The sequence below is a fragment of the Caloenas nicobarica genome, chromosome 3, assembly GCF_036013445.1.
Source record: "Caloenas nicobarica isolate bCalNic1 chromosome 3, bCalNic1.hap1, whole genome shotgun sequence".
Classification (NCBI taxonomy): Eukaryota; Metazoa; Chordata; class Aves; order Columbiformes; family Columbidae; genus Caloenas; species Caloenas nicobarica.
Window position 1 is genome coordinate 31,616,967 of NC_088247.1, and position 23,464 is coordinate 31,640,430.

The window sequence follows — 23,464 nt, forward strand, 5'->3', positions numbered from 1 at the left end:
ACAGTGATTATTATGTTGAAGTAACATTCTGGTAACTTTGAAGTTACGCTGCCTTCGGTGCTTACAGACACGCTGGATCTGCAGCCTGAGTTCTTTCATGCCACAAGTAGCCTTCGTGTATTTTTTTCTACTTTTTTTTTTTTTAAAGAAGAAAAAAAATACATTGGTGGGGCTGCACTACACATTTGGGGGAGGTGAGGAAACGAGTCATTTCAGTGGCAAACTTCATTGCGTGGCAGAAACGAGATGCCGTTGCTGCAGCTTCAGGCGGGGAAGGAGGCGAGTCACAGCTCATCTCTCGAACCCTTCCCGGAGACCGGAGGTGCCTCCAGCAGGAGCTTGGCTCCCAAGGCGCCGTTCACCTCCGTTTCTCGGAGAGAGACAGCGACAAAGGGGAGAACGGGCTTGTTTGTGAGGCGGGCGGGAGCTGCGCTGCCCGAGGCCGCCGCCCTGACTGGAGCCGCGTTTCCCGCCACTCCCCCTCGGGCGGCGTCGTTTGCGCCTGCGCGGACGCCTGCGCCGCAGCCCTCATGAGGCCCGGCTCGGCGCGGCCATGGCTCTGCGGCTGCTGCGCGGCGCGCCGAGGGCAGCGAGTAAGAGGCGGGCGGAGGGCGGGAGGGGCCCGGCTTTGCCGCTGAGGGGCTCCTCGGCCTCTCCGCGCCTTCCCCACGCAGGGCAGCCGGTGCGAGAGGCGGTTACCGGCCGGGACTGTGGGCGCCGGGGTTGCTGACGGGTGCCCAAGATGGCGGGGGCCGCGCTGCGCCCCCCGCCGCGCCCCCCGCCGGCCGCGGCGCTGAGGGGACGTGCGGTGCTACTGATTTTGCCCCTCCCCTGCTTTCTCTACAGGTTTCCTGCATTTTTTTTTCCCCTCTGGATATTAGTAGTCTCCCTTACATTGCAAACCTACTGTTGTCAGGCCTCACTGTCAGTTCTGGAGGTTTTCTTTCCCTAACCTTGCTATCGCTTTTTGAACAGCAGTAAAATATTAAGGCGTGGTTTAATATTTGTAGGATAGCTTGAGGGAACTTGCTGTGGCCTTGGAAGTTATTGCTCCCTGTCCTTTATGAGGAAATTCGGGTGATCTGCTCATGGAGAAACTTAGGCAAGAGCATAAATAAAGTAGTTTACAGTGTCTGTTCTGTAGGGCTGCAGGTCAGGCCGCTCCCTTCAAAAGTTGAGATTTCTGTGATCCTGTTGATACAGTACGTGTTAATGGAAGAGCTGGAAAAAGTGGTTTTGATGTTTGTGGCCCCTTCTAGGCTCTGTTTGGCCATTAGGCCCATGGCGAGGCTTGGCCGATGCCCCTGTCCCCCGCGCGTCCCGGCGAGCGCCCAGCTCTCACTGCAAGGATGGCTTTGTTACGATAAGTCGTGGTCTGTGGCCACTTCAAAAGGCAGATGTTGAGTGTGCCGCAACCTGGGATTTTCAACTTCTTTTCTAATTCAGCTGTATAATTAATTAATCGGATGGCTTTGTTACTGCCCATGAAGGAGTCAAAGATCAGTTTGTAGAATGTGGTTTGCTGATAAAGTTGTTTGTCTTATTTTTTTCAGAGGTACTTAATGTTGAACTTCTGTCACCTCAGTGTCAAGAAAAATGTATTTTGATCAACAATATCAAGTATTGCAAATAGGAAAATGGATTTTGCCTCTTCTGACCAAGATAACCAATTTCTTATCAGTACCTTAATCTGACTTTTGTTTGAACTTGGACTAGAATAGCAGCTTTAATTTAACTTTCTAGCTAGCTTCTCTTTTGGCTTGCTGAAGAGTGACAAGATGCTTGGCAGGAGTAGAAAGATCCAATCTATGCAGAAGGATTAGATTCTTCACTGTTGATAGACCCATTATATCATGCTTAAAGCAAAAAAAAAAAAAATTCCTTTGAGGCATTGGCAACAGTTGGCAGGCGTAATAGTTTATGTGACTGTAGGATTTAATGTTAAGTTTGTGGTATTTTAGGATAAATGAATATGCTGATTCTGGGAATACAGGTGGATTGTTGGTTGGTGTATATATAGGTGAGTCAAATCCACACTGCTTGGGAAGGTTTCCTGATATGATCTCTTCAGCAAGGTAGAATAATAGTTCTTTCAAGTGCTTTGCTCCCAGGCTGGTGCAGGGAGGATTTCTGTTTGAATCTTCCTGCTTGAGAAAAGACAGAGCTGCTTTAAGCCTGTGTCCATAGCTAGAATATTTTTAGAGGGTAGTTTATGCTTGCTGTGGACATTTGGCTTTTTAACCAAATGCAGAAATATCAGTCGTTTTGAGAGATATTCATAAGTAATTTTTGACTTGTTTACGACTCTTGAATTATTTGACTTAAGATATATGTACACCTGTGGTTTTATACTGCTTGAAAGAACTTCAGATATGGCTATTAATAGGCTTTATTTTACATTTATGTTAAAAAAACGTTAGTAGGACTTTAAAAGAAAAAAGTTTACACTTTTAATTAAAGCATTTGCATGCCGTTATATAATTGAACTTCAATGTGCTCAAAGTTTGTCCCGTTTTTGACTACCAGCTGAATTATTTTGCTGTCATAAGGGAAGCCCAACTATTCTCTACTAACATTCTGGAAAACCTGTTACTGAGGGAACAACGTTTTATTTTTTAAAACTTTCCTTTGGGAAAGCAGAAGCTTTTTCTGACTCAAAAGCTGTTGGAAATGAGCCAAGACCTGGAAATCAGCAGGTTTCTTGGGGGAGGTTAGGACTTCTCCAGGAAAACAGAATGTACTGGTCTGTGCTAGCTAATTACTACTTAGAGTCTAAAATACAAGAAGATAACAGTGAAGATAAGTTCAGGCAGTTTAAAATACACTGTTGATGTGAACTGAGTTATACAACTAACACAGTTTGGCCTGCATATGTTTTTAGGGCCAAAAATAATTATCTGTGCTGATTTCTTAGGTGTTCGTGAGTTGAATGTTAAACTAATATTTGGAGTTTGTTTTCCTGCCCTCCGCTTCCTAGTTTCTGAAATGAGGGTTTTTCAGAGGTGTTCTGAACAGCCATAGACCCACTTGGTGTTAAACTCTAACATTTATGCCACATGTCTGTTTGTTTGATAGAGTCATCGCTGCTTTGCAGCTCTCTGAGAAGCACCAGCTCTAAGACAGGAGGAAGATCTGAACCTGCTAAGCAGCCACTTAAGAAACCGAAATTACCACTAGGTCGATTTGATGAACCAGAGGAGTCCAGTATGGAGAGGGAACCCCTGGAAAGTAAGTCATGGTTTACAAAATCGAAAGCCATGTTTTAAAGGCAAGACCCTGTGATGCAGTGCTGATGTCAGTTTAAGAAGAGGAGTTGGCATTCAGCACTCTTCAGAATCGCTTTCTTAGCTTAATAGTTTGGAAAAAAACAGAGGCAGGGCAGTGGGCACAAGCTGAAGCAAATGATGTATGAGGGAAAAAAAGCTTTAAAACAAGGGTGGTCAAACATTGTGACAAGTCATCCAGAGAATCTGTGATCCCCCTCCTCTCGGAGATACTCAGGTTTGCCTGGATGTCCTGACCTAACATGAGCCTTGCTTTGAGCAGGGTTGGGGCCAGATATCAACCAAAGGTGCCTTCCACCATAAACTCTTCCATGATTCTGAGAAATGTAGCTGGTCTGTTACAGTACAGCTATAAATCATGGTGGTAAACTCATGAGGACACCAGCTACTTTTCATGATCCCAAAACCCTGTTTTATTTCTTAGTCCACAAAAGATTTCTGATTCATGCTGTGTTTCATGGTCAGTCTTTCCCCTAAGCTTTACAGGCAGCGTTTTGAAAAGCAACAAGAGATACTGAGTTTACTGAGCTGGTTAGTGGGGTTAGGGGAGACCTAATGAGCTGCTAATTGTGTGGTGTTGCAGTGACCTTAGTGGGGCTGCGTTTAGAGAACCTGACAAGATTGAGGTGCAGATAAATCGCTGCTGAAGTCACTAGAAACATACACATTTTTATCAGACAGGAAAAAGACACAGGAAAGAGACACAGTCTCTTTCTTCCTCCTTTTTAATTAGCTGTCTTCCCTAACTAAAAGTGCTAGTTGTGCTTTATCTTATTCATCATGGTGTGATGTTCTGCTACTGTTTACCAGGAGTGATAACCCATGTTTATCTGTTTCAAGGTCTGTAGGGCAAGCTTTTTTTAATGTATCAGTAGATTACTATGAATATCCAGATGATAAAATTACTGAAAAATTACAGTATCATCACCGAAATGGCTGCAAACAATTTCAGATTGCAGCTCACTTGTGAACTGACTCAGAGTTACTGTGTAAGCAGCTATTTAATTCTTGTCCTTTTATTCCCAAGAAAATAAATGCCATCACTACTCCATAATTCTTACATTTGCCTGAGATGTTCTATGTTTAGAGCAGGACTCAAGGTTTCTTTTGGCTTTAAATTGAATTGTACCTGTATCTTTTTAGATATAACACCAGCAATAGTTTGTTAGAATGCCAGGTGCCCATTGTATCCTTGATGGTTATTAGGAAAAAACATAAGAGTTTAAGCTGGCCTTTTGAATTCCGATTGCTGCGTAGCTCTCATGGAGAAAGCTTTTGAGCTTCTGCATCCGCTGTCAGCACATCGGTACTGCTTGGATATTGGGAAGGTATCTACAAAATAATATTAGATGCATTTGCACTCCATGTACTGCCAGAGGTGCTCAAATACTGACATTTCCTATCCTGGACTGCATGAATTTTTAAACGGGCATCCCGATATGTCCTTCTGTATAGCCCGTAGCTACATGAGTCTCCCTTCATCGCTGTCCTCCTTTTTCTCTGCACTCCAGCATTTCTGTTTGTTGTCTTTTCTCATTTTCAATCCTGCTGCTCATTACTTGTCTTGCCCACCAGGGCTGAGTTAGGGATACGACTGAGAGAGCCCCGAGTTATGTGTATTTATGGGAGGCTGTGGAGAATCAGCGTGGCAAGGGAATGTGTGGGGTACAGAGAGCCTGAGAGCCCTGCAGTCTAGTGCAGGGTGAGAAAACACTCGACCTAGGATGGTGCTGTCCCAAAAAGTGCTTCCCTGGCCTGGTGATGCCTAGTGGGATGGCTGCTGTGCAGCATGGGTGGCCTGAGTTATTCCTCCTAAGAGAGGGCCCTGAGTAAGGGAGCATGGAGTAGCATAAGGATGTTGACTGTGAGGTGCAGAAAAGTATATGGTGTTTGAGTAGGTGGCATAAGCTAGTAGGGTGCTGGGAACAGAAACAGCACTGCTAATGTGTAAGCTTAGCATGTCAGTCATCAGAGAGATTGGAAAGTCCCATTCATTCCCCTCTTAGAAAGAGCCTCCCTCTCCTAAAAGGGCATCACAGTGACTTAGCAAGCTTAGGTTAAGTTGGAGAAGGTGACAAGTCTAACTTAGCTTTTTAGGATGTTACAGTACCTCCTGTGACTGAGGTATCTAGTCTGGTGTTGATAAACATCAACGTGCTATTTCTCGAAAAACATACCAGCATCAATGAAAACATGGTGTTTCAAATACAAGAATAATTATAAAATCTTGGCTAAAATTTTAAAACTAAAGCTAAAATTAAAACCCGAGTGCTTAGAGACCTAAACAAACACAGCAAGTGACCTGGTGGTGTATTGAACATGTTTACAGCATACTTGAGTGAGGTAAGTTTTCCCTGTGAGTCCACGAGAAATTGTAGTGCTTTAGTGCTTTTGGATATGGAGTTGCTTTTTCATTTGCATAACTGAATATGATAATGTATTCCTAACTGTAGTTAAAAACTCACAGAAACTACTGGTTTATGTCTCTGGGAACTGTTTAACTCAAGGTTGCCTTTAAGAACAAGAGAATTGATTTTTGTATTTGAAAATGAACCTAAGAGGCAAACATTATAGATGGTGACATCTTTATATTTGTCAACATTATAGGCATTTTAATGAACCTTTCCTATAACTTTAGAATTCCCCGATGGAATCAATCCTACTACAAAAGAGAGGGGTGGACCCAAAGGCCCTGAACCTACACGTTATGGAGACTGGGAAAGAAAAGGACGTTGTATAGATTTTTAATGTATAAATGTAATTATTGCTAATAAAATATTTCTAGTTGTTGAAAAATATAATGTACAGAAAAATCGCACCCGGATTTGTTGTGAAGCTTGTTTCTGTCATGCCTGTGAATAATTTTCTGAGACACTATGTAAATAAACATGATGCTGCAACTCAATTTTTGGAACTGTTATTTGCTCAGTGTACACCTGATCTTTCATGCTATTTACAGTATTCAAGTATAAATGCAAGTGCAGTGATGTGAAATTGGCAGTCTGGATCTTACTGAGATGTATAAGGGCTTGGATTTCTTCATGTATTTAAACATTTATGTAGTGTCTTGAAAGTGCTGAAAGAGCTTTGCAGTTCATGAACATAGATAATGGTCATCAGAAGTACAGCCACCTCCAAGGGGATCAGTGCGGAGCTGATGTTCACATTTAGCACAGTGGTTCGTTGGTAGAAGCCCCTTAATCAAGAACCATCCCCTCTGCCCCTGTTGGAGTGGGCTGGAGTTTCTTTCCTGTGTGTGCAAAGGGGACAGAAACTCTGGTTTATCCTATCTCAGATGGACAGGCTGGAAATGGCATGATGGAAATGGAGACTTAATTCTGGGAGGGTCAGGCTGTGATTGCAAATAGCATAGGGGTGCTCGATATGCAGTTCTACAGGACTGTTCTTTATAACCTAGCTTATTATGTGTTACTTGCGTTAACTTTTCCTGGATAAATGGAGATGTCTGTTTGAAAGCTGGCTAAATGCTGCTTGGGCAAAAATAACATTACTATCTGATACCTTATGGTCAAAGGTCACTAATTGCATTAGATGATCTAATATTGCAGGTCTTGAAACAAAGTTATCTGACATTGCACTAAATACCTTTCAGTGAGACTGAGCTCGGTTCTTCATTTAAGAAATTGCCTAGTTGTAAATACTGTAGTACAGTGCAAATCTACCACTTGGGTGGGTACTTACGAATAAGCTGTCATTAAAATGTGTGAACATGTGCTCTATTTCTGTGCAAGTTCTTTTTGATAGCTTAAATAAATGGATCTTCTCTAGTCTTCAACTGAATGTTTTCTTCATCCCTTTGTGTTTCCTTCCTGGTGTTTTGCCGGTTTTTTAGCGTCTTCTCTTTTACTCTACCTGCTCCAGCTTACATATTCACAGTTCCTATTAGCTGCTTTTGCCACAGCACCGTAGTGGGCATTAAAACTGAATAAAAGTTTATTGGAGAGCCCAGGACAGTCTCCCGTTTTACGCCGTGCATTTCTTTTTCCTACATGGATATTTTTGCCCTTTGCTATGCGAAAGCACGCTGTACCTGAGTGAAAGTCAGCTTTACCTCACGATTTCTGTTGGTTTGCATTACTCTGGCTCTGTGTAAGAATTCAGGGTTTTGCCCAGCTCTGCAATTTATCAGAGCATTTAAGTGTCTCAGTCTTACTGCAAATCTGTACAACCTCCCTAAAACTCACAGGACTTGCAGCCAGTGGGGAAGCTCCTCATTAAAATCTGCCCATTCGTATACCCAGTGTGTATTTTATTGATGTAGTATCATGCTAGTTGTGAGTTAAGATATTTGACTCAATGCTGCAATGCCCTACAAAAGTATTGTCTGTTCACTAGGTTTATCAAAATGAGGTTTACTGAAGCCTGTTTTTCATAAAATCTGTTGACTAGTGGTAGGTACATTTTGAACCTTTAATCTTCTAGAAACTTGAATTCTGCAGCATGTTTTGGATATTGGAAAATTGGTCAGTTTTCATACCTGACTCATTCTAGCTGCCCTTCTGTAGTGCGACGGTTATGTTTTCCCAAAATATGTTGACATTTTCAGTTACCTAAAGATAAGCTGGGTCAGCTATCTTTAATATATGCTGTTTATTAAAATACTTATTTCTAGTAAAGCTTTGCCCCTTCAGTTGGTAGTGGGTTGGGAAATACTTCAACACCCAATACACCATCTTTTCAAATAGGAAGCAGAAATTTTAATTGGAAATTTCTGCCTTTTTTGCATCATTATTAATAGGCTTAGCATCTTAAGTAGCAGAGAGGCAGTAACACCACCGCAGTTATTTTTGAATTCTAAACCTTATTCTCATCCATGGGTTGTTGCATGAGTTCATTATCTTCTCTTACCAGGTTTTACCCTTCCCAGCACATTCTCCATGAATGTTTACAGAGTTCCACTTCTTGGCACTCCTGATTTTCAACTCTTAATTGGCACCATCAGCAGACGGCAGCTGCAGTCCTTTCTCCCTGCCCACGGAACTGTGCCTTTTTGATTTAGCATAAAAAGAAGTGGTCTCAGTTTTCCGTGGTTTTCTTTATGTTTCAGTTCGTTATCTTCCATCTCCCCTGCTTTGCGGTCAGGGGCTGCTCAGGTGTGTGTGCTCTCACGTGGGCGATGGTGCCTCTGTTGGAGCTCAGGTGAGTTCTGGGCACTCTCTGTCTGCACCCGTGGAGCACGTGGGTTTGGAAGCTGCTTCTGAGGGTGCTGGTTGTACCAACAAGACCAAGTGCCTCATAAAGGCAGGGGTTTGCTTGCTTGCAAAAAATAAAAAGGCTCTTGCTAACTAGTGTTGTAAACAGCTGCCAAGGAGTTGGCACTCGGGAAATGGAGGGTTCCCCTTCAGTCTGGAGGAGCTTCAGGCCCTTTTTACCACATCCCAGGCCAGTGCCAGTACCCACCAAGTATTTGCTTAATTTTGTTAGGGAATGTGCCAGTAAGAGATCGGAAACTGAACATTTGGGCAAGATAACACATGGCGGCCACTGGGCGAATGCCAAGTGGCCTTTCTGCATTGTCTGGCAAACTGGACTTTACCAAAAAGAGAAGTCCTGGGCTCGCGTGCCACTAAGTCCAAAATAATGTCCTGCGGTGCTGCAAAATTACTTGTGGTATTTGTCAAAACAAAATGTGGTTTGAATGCAACAACCGATACGATAATACTGTGGGGCGTAAACGATCTTTTCTGGTTTGTTTTCTTGCAGTGTCTGCAGTGAGGAAAGCAGCACGTCAGCACTTTCTCCATGCTGTCTTCCTGCTCTTCCCAGATGATTAATATTGGCAATTCACTGGGATACAGCGTTAGGGTGAAGCAGACTTGTGGTATTAGCCATTAGATTAGCCACAGGTATGTTTTTATCATAAATACTGATTGAATCTATTTTTGTAGCTCTTTTTGTTAGTATGATGGTATAAAGCAGCAGGAGTTGTATCCATTTTCTGTTAAATTTCTGGGAGACAAAGGAGAATTGTTCTGGCTGTGTGAGCAAATTCTTGTAGTACTAGTTTCTTGGCTAAAAAGCTGCATGTTGTGTTTCTCCAGTAGGTTTTCTTTTTTAAACTTGTTTCTGCTATTTTGCATAGACACATTTGGTACACTATTACCATTATGAAGCTGTTATTGTTTGAAGGAGTTGCTCTGTAATTACTTTTATTACAAAATATATGAAGTTGCGCTCTACAGCTAAAGAAAATGTTTGCTATATGTTGCCTTGTTGTATGTATTTCAGTGTTGATTTTACTTAGTTAAAATACAAGGTTTACTATATAGTAGAATCAGAATAAAATTACCCTTTATGGTAGCATATGTCTGTGAAAGACCACAGAATGCTGGTTTAAAACTTCACTACTTTTTCAGTTGACTGCAATAAATGAGCACAAATTCCAGTGGTCTGTAGTGACAGACATCTTACGTGTCTGTTTACGACACTTATTTTGGCTTTGTTACTTTGAAAGGATCATAACACCTGTTCTAAAGTGTCAGAAAAATAGCAAAGCTGTGTCTTTATTTGTAAGGTATGAGAATTTGGAAGTTCTGTGGGTTTTCTAATCGTTCATCGGTCACTAACATAGCATCAAGCATGTCAAAGGATAAGGAAATGGTTTGAGATGTCTTTCTGTGTGCCGATGGTGATCAAAAAACGTAAAAAATTGCGGTCGCTTTCACGCTTTTGTAATATGCAATATGAAAATACCTTTGCTTCGCTGGTGGTTGGTGCTTCATGTCACACTAGCTGAGATGTGCAGCCCACGTTCTGCTGTCGGTGTGGCCATCCCTCTTCTTACATCTTGGGGACTGCTGGCAGGGGGCAGCCATGTGTCATCTTCCCAAGGACTTCTGCTGCCGAAAGGGTGACACAGTAGAAATTGAATCATAATTATAAAATTAGGTTTGGGCAAATCCTGAGCAAAGAGCTCTGTTTAAAACAAGCGCTGTGAAGAGCAGAATGAAGTCCTGTTCCCTATGAATATCTTACACCTCCTGTAGATTCGGTGTCTTTCTCCATGTTCCCTGGTTGATTGACATTATCTACACCAGGCAAGAGACAGGGCATCTTTCTGCCCATCTTTCCCCCCTGGGGACATTATTTGCACCTCTTTCCCAGCCACCGCTCTCCACAGAGCTTGCAAGAACTTAATTACTTTGGAAACCCTTCTTGACACCCTTACAGAATAGGCTGAAGTTACTGGCTTATAAAGTCATGGGGCACTGCAGATATTGGCTTCCCATCCTCTGGAAATGAAGCTGATGAATAACCTTGACCATATATATTTTCTTCAGAAATATTCATCATCTCTGCATTTTTGTTACTGTGAGAACAGATTTTTTTTTTTCCCTGGAAGAACATAAAAAGTGCCAATTAAAGCTTACAGCAGTAAGAACTTGATGTGCATCTTCCAGGCATTAAGCCTCTCAGTCAGGTATAGTCTTAGGCCTGTAAAAAATCACATATTTTAATGTTGCCATTTTTAAGGTCCTTACTTAACACATAAATTTTAAATAAAGCTGACATACCTGGCCATCAAAACACAGTTGTAATTTTCAAATGTTAGTCTCTGGCAAAATCAGGTGAGCTATGAAGTGAACTGGTGGTCAGGTTAGTTCTAGAAGCCAAATATTGAAGTATTGTTTACACTGGGACTCTCTCCTAATCAGCTGCTTTAAAATTAAGTGGCTTATCTAGCCATCTGTGCTTGCTTCATAATCAGTTGCAATGGAGGGAGATGCCTCTAAAAAGTAGGCTTAGTACATGGCGATGAATTCTTCATTACAGATGGAGAATGGGAGGAAGTTTTAAGTGCGTCCTCTCCATTAACTTTAAAGGCTGCCTAACCAGCTGCTTTAAGCGCGATACCATTAGATGAAGCTGAATGTGTCGGCGGTGTGGTGGTGACAGCAGAGAAGCCGAGAGTGTCAGTGATGATGAGGTGTGAGCTACTCACTTCCTTCTCCGAGGGAGGGTTGTGGTGAGGGAGCAGGACCTGCAGGGCTTCTGCTGCCTGCGCCCTTCCAAAATGCTGCTCAGTGAAGGGGATATCCCGGGCACCGTCCCTGGGCACCTCACAAATGGGAGTTTGCTTCCCTTAGAAGAAGAAGGCTGAAACGAAAACTTTAAATTCCTTCTGCCTACCCACCTCCCAAACAAATGCCTAAAGCATCACATAGCCAAGAGTGTACCGCTGGATATATTTATACCCAGGTGACAGCAAGTATCTCAAAACCTAGGGATCTGTGAGGTTTTATTTTCCTAATAAGGAAAGGGTGAAGTGCGTCAAACTAACAATGAAGCTGTCTTCATCCAGTGTACTGCTGAAAGAGAGGGAGCCAATATCAAGATTAAACTGTCTGACCAGAAAAAAAAAATATATATTTGCTCAGCAAACCCTTCGTCTGTGTGACTCCCTCGTGAGGGGTTAAAGAACAAAGGATGATGTGTTTCTAGCTGGGGAAAATTTCACCATCTCCTAGAAGATCCACAAGCAAATGGCAAATGTTGCTGAGCTCAGGGAACATCCTGCTTTTAGCCTATTTCCCACCCCCCAGGGCTTTCACTTGCAAGTTTTAAGTATCTATGTGCAATCTTTAGACAGGTTGGTTTTTTTTTTTCAAATGTTTTTCTTGAGTTAGGACCGCAGTATAGTGACAGGCAACTGTTTGGTCTGGCAGGCATATTGCTTCATCCTCCCTCTATATGGCGATGTCATTTTTTTCTGCCTGATAATGACAGCTACAGCTATTTCATTGTTAAACTGCATGTTATTTAACCCTGCTCTTAATTTTTGCTGACCTTGAAGCCATTTTTTGCTAGGTACCCTTAGTTCCTTTAGAATAGTAACAGGATACTTCACGAAAATTAATAAATTCCAGATGTTTCTCCCTCACCTTCCTCTGAAGGAAATCTTTTGATAATTTGTATTTTGTATGTGAAGATCTTGTTGACAGTCAAATCAAAAAGATGATCCCCATGGGCTGGAACTCCTCCATCCCCGATTTGCGTCTGACTCTCACATTCAGGTTCATTATTCTAGTAAAATGTAGCTCTAGTGGGAAGTCAGGGATGTGAAGAGAGAGAAAGAGATGCCTGGAACAAGTAGCACCAGTCTCCCTGAAAGCTTTAAACATAAACCCAAACTCATTTTAAGGCTTTCTTCCTTAACTGAGCATCAGTGAAGGTGGCTTAGCAGTTACACTTACGGTATTGAACGTTTTTCAGAGCACGTGGCTGTGGTCCCGTTTGTCCAATACAGACATGCGGGTACATTGGGGCAGTCCCAAAACAGGTCACTGAGGCGATTTTTACAGGTTGATGGCTCAGTTCGCCCAGAGAAATCCAGGTCTGACTGGCAGGTACCTCGTTGGCTCACCTGGGAATGACTGTGGATAGAAACATCTCTTAAATGGCAAAGAGCTTTGGATAAATGAGCTTCCCAGAACACGGTGACATCATGAGTGATGCACATGCCTGCTGTGCGCAATGTCAGCTCAGATGCCAGACCTGACCTTCGCATTTGAGCACTGATGAAGTTGCCTGGAGTAGTGCGAACCTTCTGGTCCCCTATGTCACCTCCATGTTGAAGATAAGCTGGGATTTATTCCTCCTTAAGAAGGGAGATCTCAAGGTCGTGTCTGTACCTCCTGCTCTCTCAGGGGATGTGCTGCGTCCTCTCACCCGCTGGCTCAGGAAGGACTCTGATGGGGAGCTCCCAGCAGGGAGAGGCTGCATTCCACACCGAACAGGTGCAGGCGAATGCGCATTTGGGCAGCTGACGACCAGATGGTCCTTCCTGTAAAACCATTTGTAGCAAAGTGGATAATAATACTGGCCGTATTGCAGAGGCCCGCCCTGCTCCGCAAACTTGCGCAAGGAGAGAACATAAAATGCTCTAAGCAGCATTTGTGCAGCGATTGCAGTGCTTCGCAGGAAGCCAGAAAGCACAACCGTACAGGGACACAAGGGAAGATGAAGTATTTCATTTCCCCATATTATTGAAATAAAGGGGGGAGAATGAGATGACCGGAGCATTACAGTAGCGTGCTGTGTCACTACACCTGTCTGAGGTAACCCTCTGTGTCCATATTAGTAACCGGTTGTTATATATGGCAATATTTGTGTCTTAAAATGCCTCGTCTGGCTGTTTTCTAGCCCTCAGCCTCACATATTTTGGGGCTAAAGAGAAGAATGTTTCGATTGTTGCCACCAGCGGCAGCGAAATTGTGCTGGGGCAGAGGGGCACCTGAGGTGGGGTGGATGCCCAGGAAGGAGTCACAGCCACTCACTGAATGTTGTTATGGGAGCCCCTCTGCTGCGCACCCCGTGTGCGCAGTGTGGAGCTCCATGTGCACGTGCAGCAGCAGATGGGCCGACCTTCACCAGCAGACACTGAAAAACCCCAGCTGCCCAAGGGAGTCCCTCAGCAGGTCCCTCCATGTGCCCCATCTTTAGCTGAAATGTTCTGAGCCCCTGAACTGGCGGCAGGTGGAGGTAAGCGCTTGTCTCTCACTAAGAAGAATGGTCCTGACCTACAGTGCTGCATACCTTTCAGGTCTGGTCATCAGAAAAAAATGGAGGACATATATTTTATACCACAATAAAAGTTTCAACTCTTACCTCTTTCTTACGCTCTTCCATCTCTGTTTTGACACAATCCCAGGATTTTCCCTGTCACAGCAGTGCATGTGTTTTTCTTTCAGTTTATGGGAACAAAAAAGGATTATGTCCTTTCAGATTGTGTTGAAACATGGGAATGATGGCAGAGCAGCATTAACAATGGTGCTGGCACTATTTTAGACTACAGTGGCACTAGCAAACATGACACTGGTTTGTTATCCCTGAGCAGAGGAAAGCACAATTGCTCCTGGTCTTTGGGAGAAAATTAATACAGGCATCTTGTTCCATCATCTGCAGACTGCTGGGAGAGGAATTGAAAGGTACGGAAAAATGATGAGTGGGGATAGGGAAATGCAGCAAGAAACGCTTTGAACATTTTGGGCTGCCTGGTCTCTAGAAAATTCTCATACAACCTAATCTGGGAGTAGCATCCCAAGTTTTACTTTGTGGCCCACAGAACCCTTTTCAACAGTCGAATACATATTCATAGAACTTCAGAGTGGTCTGGATGTTGTACTCTTCTTGGACACACACCAAACTTTTGCTGAAACTGTGTCGTTGGCTTTTTTGGGTTTTTTTTTTGAAATTTAGGCTGTGTCCAAAGAAGTTGCGTTATCAGAGCCAGTTTTAGCATGAATACACAGCTTTGCTAGACCAAGGACAAGAGGCCTGGATTTACCATGGATTCTGGGAAGTACTGGAGACCGGACACTGACGCCTTGGTGATTTGTTGGCACTGATTGGCACACGGGGGTTATTTTCACTTGGCACGTGAGCAGCAGAACACGCTGCAGTGCCTCACTGGTGGCACATGTCACGAACAAGTGCTGGAGGAAGCCAGTCCTCATACAGCTTAGTTTCCTGTGAGCAGGAAGAAACATCCAGTCTGACTTAGCATATCACTGAATGTCACAGCCTTCTCTCACACGTCCCCTGTGCTACATCCAATCCCAAATTCATCATCCTTTCCTAGCACCTCTCTCCCACTGCTTTCAGCTCTCTCCCCCCGTTCCTCAGCTACGAGCTGGGCAAACCCAAGCAGCTGCAGAATGTAGGAGTCACTGTGCCTTCCCACTCTCCCATGGAGATGCAGATAACCTACAGTCTTGCTCAGCAGCATCCCAACACTGTCCTCTCCGGGACAGACGCAGGCCAAGCCCAGGCTGTCCTCCCAGCTACCTGTGTGCTCTCGGCCGCCGCACAGGCAGTAGTCCAGACTCACAGCATTTCCTGCTGAGTACGGGACGTGCGGTTCTCCTCTCTGGTCTTCTCCGGCAAGACACAATGTGGATGTTGCTCCTCTCCATGAAAGGAAATTATTTCAATAACAGCCTCCCCCACAGAGCTGCAATTGAAAATTGTAACCGTTTCTAGAACATCAATAGCTACATAAATTTGCATATCCTTATTCGCATATATATAGAGAGAGATATCTTATATAGAAATGTTTGCAGATTTCATCCCTGTGTGGGAGGCCAGCACTTCATGAAACCATTTCATAATATATCAAAACTTGATAGATAAAAGTTATAAGAAAGTATTTTAGGCAGTAAAACTACAGCCAATACTGTTTCTTCTGGAGTTTAGTTAGTTAATAAACATTTTACATCATATTGAAAACTGAAACAGTTACACGCAGATCAAGACTGCTGTAAAAAGCCCAATGTCTCATCTCTGCTACTGAGAAGTTGTTTAGCAAATGCACGTTTTTTGTGGTCCTGAGAGAGGTACCCTGATGGGACACACCAAACTGTGAAAGAACTAATAGTATCTGTTGGGACTATACCCAAAATCCAGCTAGGCCGGTATTCTTCATCTGACAGAGGTATCACTCAGTGCTTTGGTAGAAGCCCCCTCATAAGAGGCACTTGCATTTGTGGAAGTTATTTATCTTTGAAAATTTAAAGGAAAAGAGTAGGACTCCTCACAGCAATCACTCACTAACAACAAAGCTTCAGATTCTACCAACCATGTAGATTTCATCTGATAGCTTTTTAATTGTTTCCCTTCATCCACATTTGTACTAATAAAAGTAAAACTACTTTAAAAAATTTTGTTCTCTATTTTTGGTTTACTAACAAGGGGATTTTCCATAGCAGAAAGTATGACCTTTTGGTTCTGACCACAGGTGACAGATGGTAACTTTAGGATTAAAACAGAAGGCTGTACCTCCGCATATACAAGCCCCACAGCTAAAGCAAGGCACGCGGAGTCCCAGTCCATGCATTTTCAGGCCCAACTGGTACCCAACAAGCGGGCACCTCTCAGCTGGAGACCACCTCTGCAGGTGCTGCAGCCTTCACCCTGATTTTCTGAGGGGCAAGAACTTCTCAAACATCATGACATGTTGCTGGCTGCAAACTGGCTTTAGCTGTAGCTCAGGGAACTGTCCACGCCTCATCAGGCAGCGGTAGCATTTTTCTGTCATCTGGTCTTCCTCATGCTGATGGCTCTGGTAATATTTATCACAAAGTAATCTGGAAATATATATGCATCAGGCTGTTTTCTAATGTCCCCAAACTGGTTTGTCACTTACGTGCATCAAGAGTTGTGGTCTTCAGCTTATGAGATATGGAATCTAAGACACATGGGGTATTTTAGTCTTAGCCAGAAATGGGGTCACAAATTGGAAAACCTGCTTACCTTCCAGTTCTGCTCCCCTGATGCATATTCTTGGGAGCTGCAATTCCAGGATGAGTCATGCTGGAAACTCTCCTGTACCTGAGACAGCTTGATACTGTGAAGGCTCAACAAAGTGAGACAGCTGCTCTCAAGTGCAGGAAGGAAGTGTTCCTTGAACCTCAAAATCCATGCCATCTTCTAAAAATAAATACAAAGCAGATATTTCAGAAAGAACAAATGAGCACAAAGCAAACACCTTCACCTTAATCCAAGCTCCAGGGATGCAGGACTAGGTAATAAAATGTTATTTAGCAGCACTTCACCTCTGTAAATGTGGTGTCACTTTAAAAGGAGACCAACACATTATCCTCATCTTATAGATGGGGAAACTAAGCCCTTCGAGGTGGAATGACTTGGCCAAAACCAGACATGGGTCTGCCTGTATTGGACTAGACCCATTTCATCCAGATAAAAATGCTACCTCTGACTAGAACCACCAGACACATCACCGGAAAGTACAAGAAAACCCACGTTACATGTGTTGACAAATCCGCCTGTTTGCAGTGTTGTGTGGTGCAGAAGTGAGGTTCATACAATTGGTACCAGTAAGTTAAATCTTCAGTTAAAAAAAAAAAAAAGCAGCCATAGGAAATTATTTTTTCTTTCCTTTTGTATGATTCAAGCCGGTTATGGAAATGTGTGCTACAAAAAATAAAAAGAAAAAGCTCAGAATTGTAGTTTTAAATTACACCATCAATGTCATGCAAACCACCCTGAAATTAGAGAGCCACTTAAAGAGCTTAGTTAATGTGTCACATCTCTGAAAGCTGCAACTTGAAGGATGTGAAACCTTGTTGTTAACTACTGAAATGCAAAGAGAGAAAGTCACAGAAAATATAAGGAACTTGTGTAACACTGACTTGGAGAAATTTCAGTATTGGTGTGACACCCAGGGAAATTTTTTGCTCTTCGGTTACCTGAGGCGCAGGCAGGGAGCTTCAGCTGAAACCAGAGGAAGCTGTGAATTGCTTGCAGTCTTTTGCCTTATAGGGGACTTCAGAATCATCAAGGAGACAGAAAAACCCACAGCTGATCTTGGGAGATTTCACGGAAAACAGCCCCCAACTAGAAATGAAACTAAATATTTATTAACATCCAAGCCTAATCAAACTAAAAACCACCTTCTCCCATGGAAATAGCAGAGGAAAACACCTGTCCAACAACACCTTTCCATCAGATGCAATTTTAATCTTTTTTAATTTTGCGGTTTTTCCATGGGTTAAAAGTCATACTATCATCATAAGTCTCCCCTGAGTTAGCTGAAGGGTTTCAGACGTACATTTTAGCACTCCAGTTAAGATTTCTACTGAATGACATGTCTACAGGATGACATTTTACATAACTGCATAATTATCAGTATTTAAGAACTGCTGTAGTTAGGTAAGATCTGTTAGAACTAAAAATTTATTATAAATTAACTGATATCACTTAAAAGTACACCACCATTTTATTTTAATCTTAACTATTGCTAATTCAATTATTAAGAGCCTTCTGCTAAGGCTGACCACTTGTACATCATTATAAAGAGAATACCAAAATCCTTATCTGGAATTAAAGAACTGTCATGGACATGAATGTTCTACATGTGGATATTTAAAGACAATTCCTATCAGACTATATGATAGTAAGAATACATAGAGAGAATGGCTGACCTTGGGTATGTCATTTAAACTGAAGATTCAGAGATGATCCCACATCATCAGAGTTGTAAGGACAACACTGCTCATTACAAATTATCCTTTAGAGAGCAAGTAATTATGTCCTGCCTAGCACTAAACTATTATTAAATGTGCTGTATTCACACACCAGCATCTAAATAGAGCTCCGAGTCTAAATTATCCTGACACACAAAGTGTTCAAGTGTTACACTGGACACCTTATCTTAATGATGTGCATGTTCCAGGTCATTCCTGCAACTGGTCCAATTAAGAAAGGCTCATTTTGTGCAGTATCTAAGAACACGAGCAGGGTCTAGCAATGGAACAGGCTGCCCAGAGAAGTTGTGGATGCCCCATCCCTGGGAGTGCTCAAGGACAGACTGGATGGGGCTTTGGACAACCATAGCAGGGGGCTGGAACTAGATGATCTTTAAGGTCCCTTCCAAACCAAACCATTCCATGAGGCTGGAAAGCTGCCTGGCAGAAAGAGATCTGGGGGTGTTGGTCAACAGCCAGCTGAACATGAGCCAGCAGTGTGCCCAGGTGGCCAAAAAGGCCAACAGCATCCTGGCTTGTATCAGGAATAGCGTGGCCAGCAGAACTAAGGAAGTGATCGTCACCCTGTACTCGGCACAGGTGAGGCCCCACCTTGAATCCTGTGTTCAGTTTTGGGCCCCTCACTACAAGAAAGACCTTGAGGTGCTGGAGAGAGTGCAGAGAAGGGCAGCGAAGCTGGTGAGGGGCCTGGAGCACAAGTCTGATGAGGAGCAGCTGAGGGAACTGGGGCTGTTCAGCCTGGAGAAAAGGAGGCTGAGGGGAGACCTTGTCGCTGTCTACAACTACCTGAAAGGAGGTTGTAGCATGGAGGGTGTTGGTCTCTTGTCCCAAGTAGCAAGCAATAGGATGAGAGGAAATGGCCTCAAGTTGTGCCAGAGGAGGTTTAGATTGGATATTAGGAAAAAATTATTCCCAGAAAGGGTTGTCAGGCATCGGAACAGGCTGCCCAGGGAAGTGGTGGAATCACCATCCCTGGAGGTGTTTAATAGGCGTTCAGACGAGGTTCTTAGGGACATGGTTTAGTGCCAGAGTTAGGTTATGGTTGGACTCGATGATCCTGAGGGTCTCTTCTAACCAAAATGATTCTGTGATTCTATAATTCTACAAATGTACTAAAGCCATTAGCATGAAGCAGCAGTTGTTACAGCACAACTTAAAAGTTTTTCTTGCCTCTCCTGCAGCAGGAAAGGTACACACCAGTCCATGGGATAGGCTGCACTTTCTGAGGAACAGAAACAGCCAGTTCTACTGCTCCACGCGCCTACTCCTGTCTTCACAGAATCAGGTACTGACATTTTTAAAAAGCAGTGCTTGTTAAATAATGATCCATGTTTGTAGGCTCAACATCACATATAAGATACACTTTTACATCTACCTTTTATTTTCTTTTAGTAGCCTAGATTCTGCTTTCTTTTTCATTCATTATTTTATAGTACTCAATAACACGCTTCATATTTTTCAGAAGACAAATCCCTCTCCCAAAGGCTTGCAGTGTATACTGGAACTCTGCATGGGAGTAAAGCCTGAAAATAGACCATCCTTCTGCACTTCAAAGGCCTTAGAATAATCTGGCAGATAAGTGACATTAAAGAACACAAAATGAAGATTCAGAAGCAAGAAACAAGTTATGGAAAGTAGATCTTTATCTTGCAGTCAAACAAATGGACAGTGTGTAGATAATTTTTAGAAATGAGACATAGGACTTATCTTGGAGTATCTAACAGTCTTTTTTATTACTACAGACTGTCTTTAAATCTGCCCTCTGATTTTTATATGACCCATCTTTTGCTTTTTCTCTATAACTTCTGGACCCATTACCTAGCTGGACTTTCTGTTCTATAACCTTGTCCTTTCACTTCTTAAATAAAAAGATCATTTCATATTCAGTAAATTAAGCACATGGCTTTCAATGTATGTCTCGGAACAGTACGCTTTTCCTCAAGAAAAAGAAATATGGTTTCCAGATAAAACATCAGAATGAAATAAACACAGAAACAATGTGCCTTTGGGGAGTAAGAAAACACTCCCGGGCTGATTATATTTGCCAGAACGTTGAACATGGACTCATCAGATTGATTAAGTCTGTCATAACAGCAAATCATTAAGACATAAGAGAGAAAATTCAATAAACTTTCTAGAGATAGAAGTCTATTTTAAAACAATCAAAATAATATTGCTTTTATAAAATCTCTGTTGCTTTACTGTACTAGGATTCTGTGCAGGACTTTTATATCAAAAACGCTGTAGTAATAAAAGCACAGACATTGCAATGTTAATTTTTCTTTTTCATTACATGACATATCTATCTGGGCCCGCGTCAGTGAAGACAAACATGCCAGGTGAGGAGTGACGAGTGCCATCCGGCACAACAGGGAAAGGAAACAGCTGAGGGGCAAGGACCTACATAGAGGCCGTGTGGAGAGAAGAACCCTCGTTGAAAAGCAACGTAGTTACGAGGGGGTTTCCACAAAAACTTCCCTATTCTGTGAAACCCTGATCTGATCTGGAGGGAATTCCAGAATCAGCCTAAGGCGGAGCAGTCAAAGGCTGAAGCAAGCCAGTGAGCTGGAAGGAACCCAGCCTGTCCGGAGGTCCCGTCCTCTTGCACACACCAGGTAGGGCCCTGCGGCTTTTCAAGAGCTGCAAATTCTTGGAGCTGGAGCTCATGTTCTCCTGACGTTACACTTGCTGTGCACTATAGCTGCAAGTTTTGTACATAAAACAAGGAAAACGTCACAGCAACCATCACTGACTGTGCCTCGAGAGCCAGATTTTTTTAGCCACTGCAATGTGAAGACATCCAAGTATGTTTCTCCTCAAGTGATTGATCACAGAAGGGCTAAAGGAAGAGATCTTTTTTCTTCTTTTTTTTTACAGCAAATCACTTTTCTCATTGCTTGAGTATCTAGTGGCTGAGGAGAAACATGTTCTCCTGCAGATATGAGCTCAGCTTGTGAGTGCTATGGACATTATTTTATTGATAAAAGACTCACTGCTCACTAAAAATATCCAGCTTTTGAAGTAGAAATGATCCTTCTTCAGCATCTCCGGACTTCAGAGAAAATCAGAAGCCAGTATGATTTGCTATGACCCCATCCCCTCCGCCTCCCCCAGGGTGAAATTAGCTTGACGGAAAAAAAGTAAAATGAAAGTGTTTAAAATGTTTCTCCTCAACATTTCCACTTCTCTTGAGGAAGGCTCTACTCAGACAAAAATAGGCAGCATTGGCAGGACCAGTGCAGACTTTCAAACGGGTAAAATCTAATATGGAATTATTACTTGTTTCTCATCATAAGGGGCATTGAAAAGATACACACTTTTATTTACACTACTATTTAAACAGAACTACAGAAAAGAGAAGGAAAAACATAGTGTTTCAGAGGAAAAACCATCTCAAAAGCTATGTATATATAGATTCTGTCTGCAACAGTCTGAAGCTCGCAGTTGATCAGCTAGTCCTTAACCTGCACTTTCTGCAAGTTCATGATGTCATTGGCGGTGAAAAAAAGGGCTACATGAATCACAGTCCCTATTGTTGAGGAGCTAAAATTAAGATTTGTTCCATATGAAGCCAAGATCAAAAACTGTCCTAGCTTTAGTGTCTTTCCCATCATTTACCCGGTCAACAAAACTTTTTTTAGGATTCAAAGACTGCCTTTTACACAGTAGCACGTGAAACAGTAATAACAATGGAGCTCATCTGTCCCTCTTTGTATTTTCTTTCCGTATTTCTCCCTAATTTTTCAAACTTATGATTTTGCAACTGATTTTACATCTGATCATTGTTCTTCTTCTTGGCTAGATATCAAGGACTACTGATACCTATGGCTGGTATTCTTATCCTCAAAGCCTAAGTGAGCCAAATGCATGACTCACAAAGTTCCATCGAACAGTCTCTCTGTTCGAAAAGCCCAATCTTAGAATGAGATAAATTGAAATCAAAAGACTCAAGCTGAAACACACACAGAGCCTTAAATAGCTGAAAATACACCGCGAGCTTGGAAAGTGCAAAGCATTTAATTTTTAAGATCTCTTCCACGCTCTCATCAGAACCATATGGAGCTTCCATTTCCTTATATTCTACACCTACACAATCCTACACTATAATCCACACTAGAACATAGTGGCCAAATACGTGCAGTAGTTTAATACATAATTATATATATACTTATTAGCTCTACAGCATGGTATTTTTTTTCTGAGCTTACACAACTATGACTGACAGCAAAGCTCATTGAAATGTATTTAGTCACTTGCATCCATCTACTTAATTTATAGTTACCTCCCAGGTACTCATTTGTATTTACAATTACAGTGCAGATTTACTAATAACTCTCAAGAAAACAATACTGTTGGTGAAGCATCACCATATGCTGGGATGTCACTAGATGATGCCACTTCATAAAAGATGGAGATGCTTTTCCAGTTTTAAGAATTTCTGTCTTAATTTTCAAAAGTGCAAACACAACACAATCTTTTGGTTTCAGTGTTATTTCAAATGCTCAGCACCTACAGAAATTAAACTGCACTATCTGGGATGTCATAATGTCAATAATTCATCTAATACCAGGTGCTCAGTCTATGCATAGAAGTAAAGGAACAACCAAGAAACTGGAAGAAAAATGTACTACCTCTAATATCTCATCCCTCCAGTCCGGTTGCTGTAGAGAAACTAGAAGTCATTAAAAATGAAGCCTCACCTATAAATCTTGCTCCTTTTGTACTTTTTAACTATCTCAGGAGCAACACTATAACCGTTTGCTTCACGGGCCAGGCAGTGAGTGCTCAAACTGTAAGAACACACGACTCAGGCCACTGCTGGGGGAAGCACACAATAGTTATCGAACAGACTTCCAGGTTTGGTTTGGTTTGGTTTTTTGTGTGTGGTGTGTTGATTCTGTTTTGGTTTGGTTTTGGTTGGTTGGTTTTGGTTTGGTTTTGGTTTTTTTTTTGATTGAAGATGACAGAACTAGAGCTGGGCAGGAATTTTCCTACACAAAAGCACATTGCTGAAAAATTCTCATTAATTAAAAACAATGCTGGGAATTCATTTCTTAAATGTATAACTTTTGTACACTTGGGTACAAGGCGGTCACCCTCTCTACCCTTTATAGTCAATGGGGAGACACAAATGATCCAGAACGTGATTCACAT

General features: G+C 42.4%; 1 protein-coding gene across 3 annotated transcripts; it reads left to right on the forward strand.

Moving 5' to 3' along the window:
• The first annotated feature begins 512 nt into the window (after positions 1–512).
• Positions 513–20,201, forward strand: SDHAF4 (succinate dehydrogenase complex assembly factor 4). 3 transcript variants are annotated; one of them, XR_010605966.1, is made up of 5 exons: positions 513–593; positions 3,076–3,228; positions 9,009–9,151; positions 19,492–19,595; positions 19,773–20,201. XR_010605966.1 is itself a non-coding variant. In XM_065631814.1 (3 exons), exons 1-3 carry the CDS (start codon positions 554–556, stop codon positions 9,077–9,079), a joined length of 264 nt encoding a protein of 87 aa, XP_065487886.1. In that variant the 5' UTR covers positions 513–553; the 3' UTR covers positions 9,080–9,496. The 3 variants fall into 3 exon arrangements, 2 of the variants coding, with proteins under 2 accessions (XP_065487886.1, XP_065487885.1); XM_065631814.1 differs by lacking the exons at positions 19,492–19,595; positions 19,773–20,201 and having other exon boundaries at positions 9,009–9,496; XM_065631813.1 differs by lacking the exons at positions 9,009–9,151; positions 19,492–19,595; positions 19,773–20,201 and adding an exon at positions 5,923–6,189.
• Positions 20,202–23,464: the final 3,263 nt, after the last annotated feature.

Coding starts and splice junctions, on each gene's coding strand:
- SDHAF4 (XM_065631813.1), top strand. CDS start 554: ATGGCTCTGCGGCTGCTGCGCGGCGCGCCGAGGGCAGCGA. Junction 594..3,075: donor CGGCGCGCCGAGGGCAGCGA/GTAAGAGGCGGG, acceptor TTTGTTTGATAG/AGTCATCGCTGCTTTGCAGC. Junction 3,229..5,922: donor GGAGAGGGAACCCCTGGAAA/GTAAGTCATGGT, acceptor CTATAACTTTAG/AATTCCCCGATGGAATCAAT.